At 35.9% G+C, this 14,336-nt stretch overlaps 1 protein-coding gene across 1 annotated transcript in view; it reads right to left on the bottom strand.

Annotated features, from left to right (window-relative positions):
- Window positions 1-5,107: 5,107 nt before the first annotated feature.
- The window catches only part of LOC136260676 (fibronectin-like), a 36,598-nt gene continuing 27,369 nt past the window's right edge, over window positions 5,108-14,336 (bottom strand). Inside the window, exons 6-8 of the mRNA XM_066054505.1 lie at window positions 13,881-14,115; window positions 5,835-6,191; window positions 5,108-5,481 (exon numbers count right to left, since the gene is read on the bottom strand). Of these exons, the coding sequence (XP_065910577.1) occupies window positions 5,201-5,481; window positions 5,835-6,191; window positions 13,881-14,115 (873 nt within the window). The 3' untranslated portion in view covers window positions 5,108-5,200. The remainder of the gene's footprint in view (window positions 5,482-5,834; window positions 6,192-13,880; window positions 14,116-14,336) is intronic.

Raw genomic sequence — 14,336 nt, 5'->3', positions numbered from 1 at the left:
ATAAGTAGTTACAACAGACTTAGAATAGCTACCAGTACATTTAAACAGTAACAATTTTCTTACATATCAGATAACAAATGCAATATTTGAAATATCACAAAAGTGATTGATTGTCATGCATACAGGGTAAGATGCTTGAAGGAGGACTTGAGAAATCAGTCTGTACATGGAGCATAACTATTGCATTGCAAACCATTTTTGTGGTTATCGGCATAAATGCAGTGTAGTTATATGGATAAAATTAACCGAGCAAGTGAAACAGGCCTGCAAATGCTGCAATCTACTGTCATGAATAAGAAACGATACATTGTCATGACTATCAGACAAACCAGAAATGTAGAAAGCAGAAGAGCCTTCAGTAGCTCAGATTAAACTATTTAGTTGTAAAAACTAATTACAGTATATATCCATCTGGTAAAATAGACAGTAACATAACATTCAATGCATGCCACTGCTTGAAGTTTCTTAGTTAACTGGAGTGGTATATCCCCAGTAGTTTTTCAGTAAACCCACATTCACTGATGTTTACTGAGAGTTTAAAACTTAGTAAAACAATTATGTTCCATATACTAAAAGTTACTGACATTTTACTATCGGTATAACTGGGTACAGCTAAAGTAAAGCAGCTTAACAAATTAGTAAACTAAGAACCTTCTGACAAGTAGTGTGCTAATAAGGCAGTTAGCTAGTTTATAAAAGCATCTGATCAAAAACCTATTATTAGAGCTGGTCTTAACAGAAAGGTAATAAGACCTATTAGAGTGTTCAGCAGGCAAAAAATATAAAATCATCTAGCCAATAAGATATTTGAGTGTTCAGTAAGGTAATACTAGAATGAAAAAAGACCTAATAGAGTGTGTAGATAGGTAATAAAATCTATTAGAATGTTCAGTTATGTCGATAATAAACTATGGAGGGTTCAATTGGTTTTTAATGTTGCAATTTGTAATATCAACAAAATGTCATTATTATCACAACCTTTGGAATCACAATTTTTTGTAATTTGATGGCCATATTCTTCAAAGCTTGGCTATTTTTGATTGGATGAACTACAATAGTATTGTATTATGACCCACGATTTACTGTTGTCAACAACATCACTATACTGTACGTTGGCTATGTACCTCATTAAAAATCACATCTACTTATGTACATACATACAGTAACTACATTAAGTACCTATTATAAGGTTATAGTGTTACTGCTACTCATGAAACTATGTAATAGACTTACACCTATTTGCATCAATACACGTAGCAGCTCACCATTCAGTATATTATTTGAATAGTTATAATAAGTAGTTACAATTTTTCTCGAATTGTCAGCTATTGGATACTTCTGTAAATCAACTAATTCATGCAAAAAGAACTGATGAATAACTTTTTAGTGGTTTATATAGCGATTATACAAGTAATTACTTTGCAAGTATATCATACTATTGACATCATCAATAAGTGTTGTTTAATACATTACCATGGTACTATTCATCAATTCAGTGTAACAATACATCTTCTACTTACTGTAGGTATTCAGCATTGAATGATGTTTATGTTATCAGTTTCAATGTCTCACATACATGTTCAATAACCCTTCATTTCCCACATTCCTTTAACCAAACAATTACACTCCTTGCTTTATAACCTTATAACTCTTGTATAGTTGCAGCTATCATCACCAAATTTTTAGCAGCACTTCTCTACATAATTATGCACTAGTGGTCTAAATGGGATGGTGATTGAATAATCTATTTAGAAGTATGATGTAATTAAATTTGCAAAAAAGGGGAAATAAATGTGTAAGAGTTTATCACAATCGATTCACTCTGTTTATTTACAAGTTTGCTGGGTAGCTACACCATTCAGGGACAATCAGAAAAAAATTCAGCGCAAAAGATTATTGTATGATGGTTTTACAAAAAAATACTGTCGTGATGTAGATGCAGGAATATATAAGAATATATATCAATGCCTTGTTGTACTAGATCCTTATAAGGAACTTTTTATTTCTAAAGTTTGCTTATATGTTACTGATCCAATAAAAATGTATGTTGTTATTAAAGCTGTTTCTATTCATCTAAAAATAAATATTATCAGGAAGTCAAAAAATGCATGGCAAAAACTACGTATTGGTGGGAAACGAAGAGATAATCAGCATTGAGTTACAACTTATCATGTACATAATTATGCATTATTATAAAGAGTAGCCACATAATGACAACAAAACAGTAATTTGCATTGTTGTGCAATCTGTTAACATTTGACTACATTATGTCTAAATAGCGCTTGAAAGTTTTTTAAAATTACTTTCAAATCTCAATGGATCTGACTCTCTTATTTTCTCATGAATGGTATACATATACACAAGTACTGGCCCAAATACAACTGTCATATGTCCGGCATCATTCTTTCCCATAATTCCATGCTACAGAAGTTTACTGATGATGAATACAGTAAAGAAATAAGTGTAGACAATAAACCAGCATATATATGTATATATACATAAAGTAGTGATTAAATTTGCACTTCAGGTGATGTTAATACACTGTTTGTTGTAATGATCCCCTACACCTGTTTCTCAAAATTTGTTATCAGGAACCAAACTATAATAGTATGACACAATGGATGCCCCTATAGCTATATATATAGGCATTGTATCTGTTTCACATAATTTAGGCTACGTTCTGCAGCCCCTAAATTTCAGGTTGCAATGATAGCACTTCTAAACTTGAATATTTTACCATGGCACACCATGAAGGCATTGTGAGGCTTGGTTCTGGTCAATTTTTGTGAAAAAGTGCAAACCTCCATGATCACTAATATACAGTTCTACCTTAGAGGAGGGTTTCCTACACTATACAGGATAGTTACCAATGCGTCTAAGGGTGGTGGAATGGAAGGGACAATGGAAGTAGAAGCCATTGAATAGTGAAGCCCATCGACAGCCTAGTTAAAGCTTTTTGTGCTCAGCAGAAAGTTTGTATGCAATGTTATAATTTATGATAGCTGTTTCAGTTCTAACTCAGTTCAGAATTTGTGAACCATGTGCAGTGCCAAAACTAATCATTACAAAACCCATTTATTTTTACCTACAGTAACGTATGAAATCATTATCTAAAGTGCTAAAGTGCTAAGATTGTATCCCACCGTGGCAGTTGTAAATCACAGCTCCATATATGTATAGCCTTTGAAACAAGAGTAACATTACAAATGGCTGTACATTGAGTAGGTATTCATAATTTACATACAATTTTTTTCATACAATAAGGTGTTGGTCTATGGACCATTTTTGCTTTCCTGCAATGTAGCTTAATATGTTTGTAATTCCTCAGTTGACTTATTCTCATTCGTTAGACACAATATATCAAGCCCTTATTGATTCAGGATTAGCTAGACTGTATACATCCATATGTACTCAGTAACTTGCAGTATATAGCTATTTGGCATATCCAGAGGTGAGCCAACTATGAGATCTACCAAGGAGCTCTGGTGCCTTAGCATAGGTGTTTGTGTGCAAGGTGAAGATATTCTAGCCTATAGTTTCTGGGTTTGTAACCACTGACCCATGTTTCTTGTACCAAGTTTAATTTCTTCACTGTGACTATATCTTGCAGATTTTATATCAACCGCTAAATGCTCTAGTGAATAATCTTAAACTATGTATGTAAATCTTACCAGATATGGTAACAGTTTTTCTACATAATGATAATGTCATAATTTGACAATTACGAGTGCAATATAATTATAAGCAGTCAGGAGTCTAGTCTCAGGGTTACCAAGTTATCAAAAATGTAATAACTGGAGTACTGGCAAGACAAAAAGAAAAATTAAAGTTTAGCTACTTATAAAACTAACTAATTATATCAACAATTTTGAATCAGCAGAATGAGCAGAATAACTACATCCTATAGACGGGTTAAACGAGAAGGCGTGGTACTAAAATTATTACATCATTTTTGCATAATACAATTTGGATTTAGGCCAGGCAAACTTGATTACTTGTTTCTCATCCACAGAATTCCATGAGGGTGGGAGGTAATTTTTCATTATTCATTGTTAAAGCAATGCTCTAAATCAAGCTGTTTGTTGCTATAAAGAATAGCTAAAGCCTTTTACAAGCTAATACTGTACTTACATTTTACCACCATTCTGAGGTGCAAGAGACGTTTGCTGTGCTATAGCCGGTCTTCTTAGCATCAAAATACGTGTGCACATGATTGATAACAGCAATAATGAAATTAGAGGCGGTGGGGTAAAAAGGGATGCGGGTGGGGATGAGAAACAATTAATCAAGTTTTCCTGGCCTTATGTACAATAGGGGGAAAAGATCAGGAAAATCAATGTAGGGCAAACGTTTTTGAAGTGCTTCTGCACATTGCAGTACTGCATGCATCAAGTACAGTAATCACTACCCGAAATACAAACCTTGTATAGTCATACTTTATCAATACTCAGGATTTACTGAAAAAGAATAATGAGGTGACTTTTCTGTGTAGGTGGTTTATGACTGCAAAATTTGAACTACCTCCTAAAACCTTACTTTAACGGCTGAAAAGTAATTTATTTTACCATGACTGAGTTTACTAATGGTTTTAGTCCACCCATTTTTATCATTGCTTGATTGATAAGTTCTAGTTTACAATTTGTGCATGTGATACATTTTTATGACCACATCTCTTTGTTAAACACGTCTATAATGCTGAAGCCCAAGAGTTAATATCCTATACAAACAGTAGATGGCTGGTTAACTAAAACAACTACAGTAACTCTGTGCATAGTTATAAAGAAGTTAAAGCATGAGTTTACTATGATGGTATTCTTTGGGGAAAGGAACAGTCTATAAGATTGCCATTACCTTCCCAATCCTGCAAGATTTACATCAAATACACACAGCAAATTGGCACTCAAAACCATTAGCACTATAAAGAAGATTGCTATGGTTCATTACTGCTGGACCTCCAACATGCTGGATTTTCAGTTGATCTTGTGTCTTTTGACAGTTTGGCTGTCTAGGCCATTTCATGCCAGTGACCATTAAACTCAGCAAAATATACCATCTTCCAAAGAGTACAATATGTTGCAGTCTTCAACAGGCAGCTAGATCAGTACAAAATTATAAGGTAAGTTATTAATTTTAAAACCAAAAGTTCTATAGGTAGACAAAGTGTATGCAGTTACACATTATGTGTTATGTACTGTATGAGTCACTTATAACTCTCATAAGCAGGATTATTATCCATGATCACTTTATCACTTGTACCATAGGCTGGATTTGGTTGTAACTCCATATCATTAGTAGTGTGACTGGGTGGATGTATTGTTTCATATAGCGGATGTTTACCAGTAGTTTCTTGTAGCATATTATCATACTTCCTCTTAACGATCATGTATGTCACAATAAATGTAATGATCACAGACACAGTCAGTGTTAGGATGAAGGTTACTACACAAGCTATGGCAGTAGTTGTTTCACATGGTAGTGGGTCTGTTAGATGAACCATATGTGAGTCTTATCACAATGTGACTGACCTGCGAAAATAGGGCACATGTCCCATTTCGTAGGCCTGGTCACAAATATAAAAATTACAATATTATAGTCATACACTGTTTTTACTTTTTACAACTACAAGTAATGACTTCATAGATTTTAAGTCACTGTGTTGTACAGTGAAGCATCAAATTATTTATGCACAAGCTAGTGGCACTTCTTGACTTCTGCTGTAGCTATAAATTTGCAGCTTGGTAATGGATACCCAATAAGATTAGAACACACAGAATACAGTATAACACTCAATAGTAGCTACATACAGCACATTGTAAATATTTGTAAGAGCATACCATCAGTAGCTGTATCCATTTCATTATAATTAGTTGCAAAAGTACTAAAATTCCCACACACTGGATCTCCAGCTTCCATCACATCAGTTACATTAATAGCAACAACACAATAATTGTATGTTGTACCACTTGTTAGCTTAGTGAATGTTATTAGTTGAGTTGGATAATTGTAACTTGTCAGTGATCCAATAATATTACTAGTAGTAATCATTATTGGTGATGCAATATCAGTGTTATTTGTAGTGATGTTGTACAGAACACATTCCAGTTCAGGAGAAAAGCAAGCTAAGTCACACTTCACTACTGTTGAATTATGTGAAACATTCTCTACATTTACACCCAATACTGCATTAAACCCTGGGTAAAAGGAGGAGAATACATAATAGGTACATTCATATGTGACTGGATGTTGGAAAATTAGCTTTTACTGTCGTGCATAAAAATGTGGAATTTTAGACCATATTTTTGTAAGACAGCTTTCCACAGTTGGATAATTTCACAGGATTTGTTATGACAAAAGTATGCACTAATCATGGTATTAATTACTAGTGCTGATTGACAGTTTGAAATCTCCTGTTTTTGGTCATTATATGCCAAACGTTATGTTAGGGTCAAAACCGATCACATAATTATACAGCGTACAACAACAGTTAAACCTCTATTGTCCATGTAAATACTGTATCTACATATGTGACCAGATTTGCGAAAAGGTGCCATTTTCACACACAAAACTTGACCCATTTTTTAAAATTGATGCTTCATAACTTTTTGATAATGGTATATATTAGCCTGAACTTTTCCATAAGTGTAGCTACAGTAGCAGGCTACATATTGATACTAAGAGCAAGTTAATCAGAATAAGGAGTGAAGTGTTATATCATTTTGTTTGCTGGTATGTAAAATGTGTGGAAGAGGTACCTTTTTGCAAATCCGGTCACATATGTACATACCAGTTCAATTGTAATAGTGTTCACAGGTAAGTGAATTTGTTCAGATATACATAATTATGTAGATGAAGCACATTCATCTGTATACCCGTATAGTTGCATTCAACAACTCTCCATACACTTACTCCAATTGAACATACAATTAGAGCAGATACAGATACGTAGCAAGTTTTACTATCTGAATATCCTGAACTAAATATATCTTTCCTACAGACAGTGAGATCATCGCTAATGACATATTTAGTCATAAGCCTGCTTGTTGTACTCATAATTTAGATCAGAAGCAAGCATAGTATTTGAACAATGAATAAGATTATAGCATCAAGACACACGGTAGTGTGTCGTGCAGCCCAAGAAGCCGGCACGTAACACTAGTGAGTATATTGACAGGAAGAAAGAAAACGCAATTTTCGCACCTCCGTAGCTCTGTGCTGCCTTGATGAAACAAGACGATTTTTGCTGTGGATACTCCCTCCACCTTCAGCACTCCACATTCCAAATTAGAGCGAAATCACTTCAAGTGTTCCAGAAATATGTGACTTCGAAAATTGGCTTAGTTTCTTCATTATTTTTCTTCTTATTTTCTTCCTCTTTTTGCACACTTACAAAAACTGCTATAAAACGCGAACGCTATATCCGATTGCCTTGAAATTTGGCACACCAAAGGGGGGTATAACGGCACATCTCTGTACCAACGTTGGCTAGGATACGATAAACAAGAAAAGAGTTATGATCGATTATTCACGAAAAATAACACCAATATGTTGTCACATCTACAGGATACAGGGGCGGATCCAGGGGAGGGGCTTTAGGAGCTGAAGCCCCCCCTTCATATTTAGGCTTTACTTGATCAATATGCTGAGTATTATAATGAAATTTTGTCTTAGCATAATTATATGATCACTAATAATACAAATACTCATAAAACCACCTTATAAACATCTTTTCAAGGTATTATCAGTGGATTTATGCTAAAGTTTGTGTAACAAGGGCCCGGATCAGGATTGGAGGTGTACAAGATCGAGATACTCTAATAGAGTAGTCAGCTAACTACTCTAATAGAACATTCACTGGAAACACATAGTTGGTTCTGTTATGGAATTTTTCCAAATCTGCCTGCACCTATACATACAATGAAGTGCATTGGTCTGTTTAAAGGGCTTCATTCATCTACTTGTGTAGACAGTTAATATGTATGGCAATACTTAATTCATGTACACAATTTCCATTGAAAATGCTTTCAGATTCAATCTGTATTGTTCAAATTTCAAAATTTTCCACTTTCAACATTCTTATTCTGACATGCACCTATTCAGTGTTGTGCAATTGTGAGAGGGGTGCATCATGTACTTGGTTGTCTGTACCTACCCAAACTTTTTCATTAGAAAAATGCTTCAGAGAGCCATAGCTACCTATAATCTAAAGGCAGTATATAAAATATCTACAGGCAGAAAATATTATGAATTTTATGTGGAAATGTCTCCAAATTGCAGTATTTTAGCATCTATTTTTCAAAATTTTCCTGGGGGGGGGGAGGGGGGCATGCCCCCAGACCCTGCATGCTTTGCATGCTGGGAAGCGTGCTTTGCACACCTCTACCCAAGAGATTAGTAATTTGAGTTAGCCCCCCCCCCCCCTTTATAAATCCTAGATCCGCCCCTGGGGTAAACCGCGTATGGGAAGAAGCTGAAAATCGGTGGGTGAATAGGTTAACTATTGAACCTCAAACCTTTTGTGGTTTGAAAGAAATCGAGCTAAAAACCAGGAAGATACCACGAAAAAACCAACAGTGTGTAACAATCACGCAATCGAGATTAGCTAATAAAAAACGACTACTTGTCACGCCTACCAGATAAACCGCTAGGGAATATGCTTTGAAAATCGCTGCATAGAAGCAGTAATCATCTTACAAAGGCTCTTCAATGGTGTAGAAGAATCAGACTTAAAGCCACAGAGTTATAACACGAAATCCAACTTGGTGCAGCAAGTGAGAGATCGAGATACTCTAATAGAGCAGTCATCCTAATAGAGCAGTCACTCTGAAGAGAATTCAAGAGATCAGCTAGAAACAAGTAACCTGCATAGAGATCAGCTAGAAACAAGTCACCCTGTAGAGAGATCAGCTACAAACAATTCACCCTGTAGAGAGATCAGCTAGAAAAATTTACCTTATAGGGAGTTCATGCTACTATGGAAAGGGATAGTTCAGCTAGAAGAAATCACCTTGTAGAGTTCAGCTACAAAGAAACTACCATGTAGAGAGTTTGACTACAAACAAATCGCCCTGTAGAGAGATCAATAGAAGAGGTTACCTTGTAGAGAGTTCAGCTATAAAGAAACCATCATGTAGAGAGTTTAGCTGCAAACAAATCACCTGTAGAGAGTTCAGCTACAAACAAATCTCCCTGTAGAGAGATCAGCCAGAAGAAGTTTCCTTGTAGAGAGTTCAGCTACAAACAAATCACCCTGTAGAGAGATCAGCTAGAAGAAGTCACCTTGCAGAGAGTTCAGTTACAAAGAAACCATCATGTAGAAAGTTCAGCTACAAACTAGTGACCTTGTAGAGACATCAGCTAAAAGAAGTTACCTTATAGAGAGTTCAACTACAGAGAAACTAACATGTAGAGAGTTCAGCTACAAGCATATCTCCCTGTACAGAGATCAGCTGGACGAGGTTTCCTTGTAGAGAGTTCAGCTACAAAGAATCACCCTGTAGAAAGATCAGCTAGAAGAAATTACCTTGCAGAGAGTTCAGCTACAAAGAAGCCATCATAGAGAGAGTTTAGCAGCAAACAAATCACCTGTAGAGAGTTCAGCTACAAACAAATCTCCCTGTAGAGAGATCAGCTAGAAGAAGTTTCTTTGTAGAGGGTTCAGCTACAAACAAATCACCCTGTAGAAAGATCAGCTAGAAGGAGTCACCTTGTAGAGAGTTCAGTTACAAAGAAACCATCATGTAGAGAATTCAGCTACAAACTAGTGACCTTGTAGAGACATCAGCTAAAAGAAATTACCTTGTAGAGAGTTCAACTACAAAGAAACCATCATGTAGAGAGTTCAGCTGCAAACAAATCACCTGTAGAGAGTTCAGCTACAAAGAAACCATCATGTAGAGAGTTCAGCTGCAAACAAAACACCTGTAGAGAGTTCAGCTACAAACAAATCTCCCTGTAGAGAGATCAGCTAGAAGAAGTTTCTTTGTAGAGAGTTCAGCTACAAACAAATCACCCTGTAGAAAGATCAGCTAGAAGGAGTCACCTTGTAGAGAGTTCATTTACAAAGAAACCATCATGTAGAGAATTCAGCTACAAACTAGTGACCTTGTAGAGACATCAGCTAAAAGAAATTACCTTGTAGAGAGTTCAGCTACAAAGAAATCACCATGTAGAGAGTTCAGCTGCAAACAAATCGCTTGTAGACAGTTCAGCTACAAACAAATCTCCCTGTAGAGAGATCAGCTAGAAGAAGTTTCCTTGTAGAGAGTTAAGCTACAAACAAATCACCCTGTAGAAAGATCAGCTAGAAGAAGTTACCTTGTGGAGAGTTCAGCTACAAAGAAACCATCATGTGGAGAGTTCAGCTGCAAACAGATCACCGGTAGAGAGTTCAGTTACAAACAAATCTCCCTGTAGAGCGATCAGCTAGAAGAAGTTTCCTTGTAGAGAGTTCAGCTACAAATAATTCACCCTCTAGAAAGATCAGCTAGAAGAAATCACCTTGTAGAGAGTTCAGTTACAAACTAGTGACCTTGTAGAGACATCAGTTACCTTGTAGAGAGTTCAGCTATAAAGAAACCATCACGTAGAGAGTTCAGCTGCAAACAAATCACCTTTAGAGAATTCAGCTACAAACAAATCTCCCTGTTGAGAGATCAGCTAGAAGAAGTTTCCTTGTAGAGAGTTCAGCTACAAACAAATCACCCTGTAGAAAGATCAGCTAGAAGAAGTTACCTTGCGGAGAGTTCAGCTACAAAGAAACCATCATGTAGAGAGTTCAGCTGCAAACAAATCACTGGTAGAGAGTTAAGTTACAAACAAATCTCCCTGTAGAGAGATCAGCTAGAAGAAGTTTCCTTGTAGAGAGTTCAGCTACAAACAATTCACCCTCTAGAAAGATCAGCTAGAAGAAATCACCTTGTAGAGAGTTCAGTTACAAAGAAACCACCATATAGAGAGTTCAGCTACAAACTAGTGACCTTGTAGAGACATCAGTTACCTTGTAGAGAGTTCAGCTATAAAGAAACCATCACGTAGAGAGTTCAGCTGCAAACAAATCACCTTTAGAGAATTCAGCTACAACAAATCTCCCTGTAGAGAGATCAGCTAGTAGAAGTTTCCTTGTAGAGAGTTCAGCTACAAACAAATCACCCTGTAGAAAGATCAGCTAGAAGAAGTTACCTTATGGAGAGTACAGTTACAAAGAAACCATCATGCAGAGAGTTCAGCTACAAACAAATCTCCCTGTAGAGAGATCAGCTAGAAGAAGTTACCTTGTAGAGAGTTCAGCTACAAAGAAACCACCATGTAGAGAGTTCAACTGCAAACAAATCACCTGTAGAGAGTTCAGCTACAAACAAATCTCCCTGTAGAGGGATCAGCTAGAAGAAGTTGCCTTGCAGAGGGTTCAGCTACAAACAAATCACCCTGTAGAAAGATCAGTTAGAAAGAGTCACCTGGTAGAGAGTTCAGCTACAAAGAACCATAATTTAGAGAGTTCAGCTGCAAATAAATCACCTATAGAGAGTTGAGCTACAAATAAATCTCCCTGTAGAGAGATCAGATAGAAGAAGTTACCTTGTGGAGAGTTCAGCTACAAAGAAACCATCATGTAGAGAGTTCAGCTGCAAAGAAATCACCTGTAAAGAGTTCAGCTACAAACAAATCACCCTGTAGAGAGATCAGCTAGAAGAAATTACTTTGTAGAGAGTTCAGTTACAAAGAAACCACCATGCAGAGAGTTCAGCTTCAAAGAAATCACCCTGTAGAAAATTCAGCCACAAACAAATTGCCCTGTAGAAAGATCAGTTAGAAGAAGTTACCTTGTAGAGAGTTCAGCTACAAAGAAACCATTCTGTAAAGAGCTCAGCTGCAAACAAATCACCTGCACAGAATTCAGCTACAAACAAATCACACTGTAGAGAGATCAGCTTGAAGAAGTTACCTTGTAGATAGTTCAGCTACAAACAATTCACCCTGTAGAGAGGGCAGCAAGAAGAAGTCACCTTGTAGAGTGTTCAGTTACAAAGAAACCACCATGGAGAGTTCTGTAATAAATATATGTATTATATATATAATTTGTACATTTACTGATAAAATCAGAAATATTTAAAGTACATCTGCTTCATCTTTTCTTCTTCCTGTGGTAAAGAAAAAAAAAGACAGGTTAAAAAAGTCCCAAAGCTGGCCATAAGCCGTTTTTGTGGTATACAAATACAAAAGGAAATGGAATCTAATCCAAAGCAGCCAACCTTTAAAAAAAAACAGTGCGGCCCTCAAAAAGGCTATGGTGAAAAAAGATGTGAAATCCAAGGTGGTGGCCAAGAAATGGCTGTGATGGTAGGTTAATGGTAAAAATTTTAATAACGGCTATTTAGGTGAATTTTTTGCCAAGACCAAGTGGCACAAAAATTCACCGGAATTGTCATTATTAAAATTTTTACCATTAACCTACCATCACAGCCATTTCTTGGCCGCCACCTTAGATTTCACATCTTTTTTCACTATAGCCTTTTGAGGGCCGCACTTTTTTTTACAGCTTGGCTGTTTTGGATTAGATAATAATTACCGTGAATACTTTGTATCAATGAAAATTATCATGAAATTGCTTTAAATTATTAGCAACTATCCTGATGACTTCAAATTACTATCTGGATATTGAATTACAGGGGCAAATCCAGACTTTTTAAAAGGGGGTTCCACTCTAGAATTGCAACTTCATCCTAGCCGTAAGTCAAAGACCAAAAAAAAAAGAAAAAAAAGGTCTTCACTTGCTGACAATAGCTGCCCCTCACCATAGATGCCATCACCAACTATATTTCCTTATTGATAACTATATCCATAGCTTGCTACACAACTTCTCTTAAAGAATACTGTGACTGCTCTATTAGAGTATTTTGATCTTGACTGCTCTATTAGATTATCTCGAGTAAGAGAAGATCTTTCAAAATATGGGTTCCATGGAACCCTTTGAAACCCCCCTGGATCCACCCCTGAATTAGTATCTGAATATCCAGATAATATGGAAATCTGTTTCAGCTCTAAACAAAGATTAAAAATACTCAAAACACAGTCCTTCATACTAATCAGATAATCAATGGTTCAGATAATCAAGATTCGGAATAAATGGCATTATACTGCACAGTACAGGGGTATATAATTGACATTGCACTTTCATAATAGGTATACACTGTATTCACTGACAATCACAGTGTGCTCCAATTACAAAGATTTCTTAGTATTTGTGGCCAGGCCTGTAAATAACGTTGCATGTGGGTATAAAAGTATGCCTGGTAAATGGGCAAAACTTGCAGCATTCTTACATGCAAAACAAATATTATATGGTTGAGTGAAATTACACCTTAAAGTGTTGATATACACTGCAGCTGTAAGCAGAATTAACAGTATCAATAATGACAATTACCTTGCAGAGACTGAAAGCAAATTATTATTACTAGTGTGGCACACAGCCAAGAAAAGTCAGTGCGTCTGGGTGCATGACAAACAATTGTATTCATATATTGCACAGGAACCAAGCCAAAATTACAGATTAGTACCTCAGTAATGGATAAACAGAAAATTAATAGACCATTTTTTTAGGCATACAATCGCCAATAATACCAATGTGTTTAAATGTAAAGGATCATAATATATCCAAACCTATACCACAGTAAGCTATAGCTGCTCATTCTATAGTGCACAGTTATTGCAATTTAAGAATTCCAATGTTCTATTGGAGTAGTGGAACTCTCAAACTCAAACTCATTCCTAAACTCAAAGTGATAATCTCAATTTACTGTACAGCATATAATCAAAGGAAAACTTCTCAAACATTATCACAATATCACTAAAAGTACAATCATTAATTGTATACACATACGTACTTTGCTCAATTTCCATTACTGATGAATTACTACCATAGGGACCTCTGACTGTAACATTTACTGACTGTATTATCTCAACTGAAGGAATTATGTCAACAGTAAATTCTGCAGTACAATTGTACTGTACATTATTCTGTACGTCACTACACGTTGCATCCATTACTGTAGGTGTACCAGATTGGTAACTCACCAAAAATTTTAATAACAATGACATCTTTGGAACATCCACAGTTATCTATAGAAAAGTTTATATAGCCTTTGTCTACTCACTTTATACTACAGTATGTGCATATTTAGTTACAATGCATATTGTTAAATGCTGAAGCCCTGCACATATCAAATATACAACACAGTACCATGAATCATGGTAGTGGTTCAGGTTCATCATAAATAAGATAGCCTATGTTTTTTTTGTCAAAATCCTAATAAAACACTCACCTAAACACCACCTCAAAA

The sequence above is a fragment of the Dysidea avara genome, chromosome 1 (genome assembly GCF_963678975.1).
Source record: "Dysidea avara chromosome 1, odDysAvar1.4, whole genome shotgun sequence".
NCBI classification, from domain to species: domain Eukaryota; kingdom Metazoa; phylum Porifera; class Demospongiae; order Dictyoceratida; family Dysideidae; genus Dysidea; species Dysidea avara.
The sequence above is the reverse complement of the archived record's forward strand: the minus strand, read 5'-3'. Positions and strand labels throughout refer to the sequence as shown.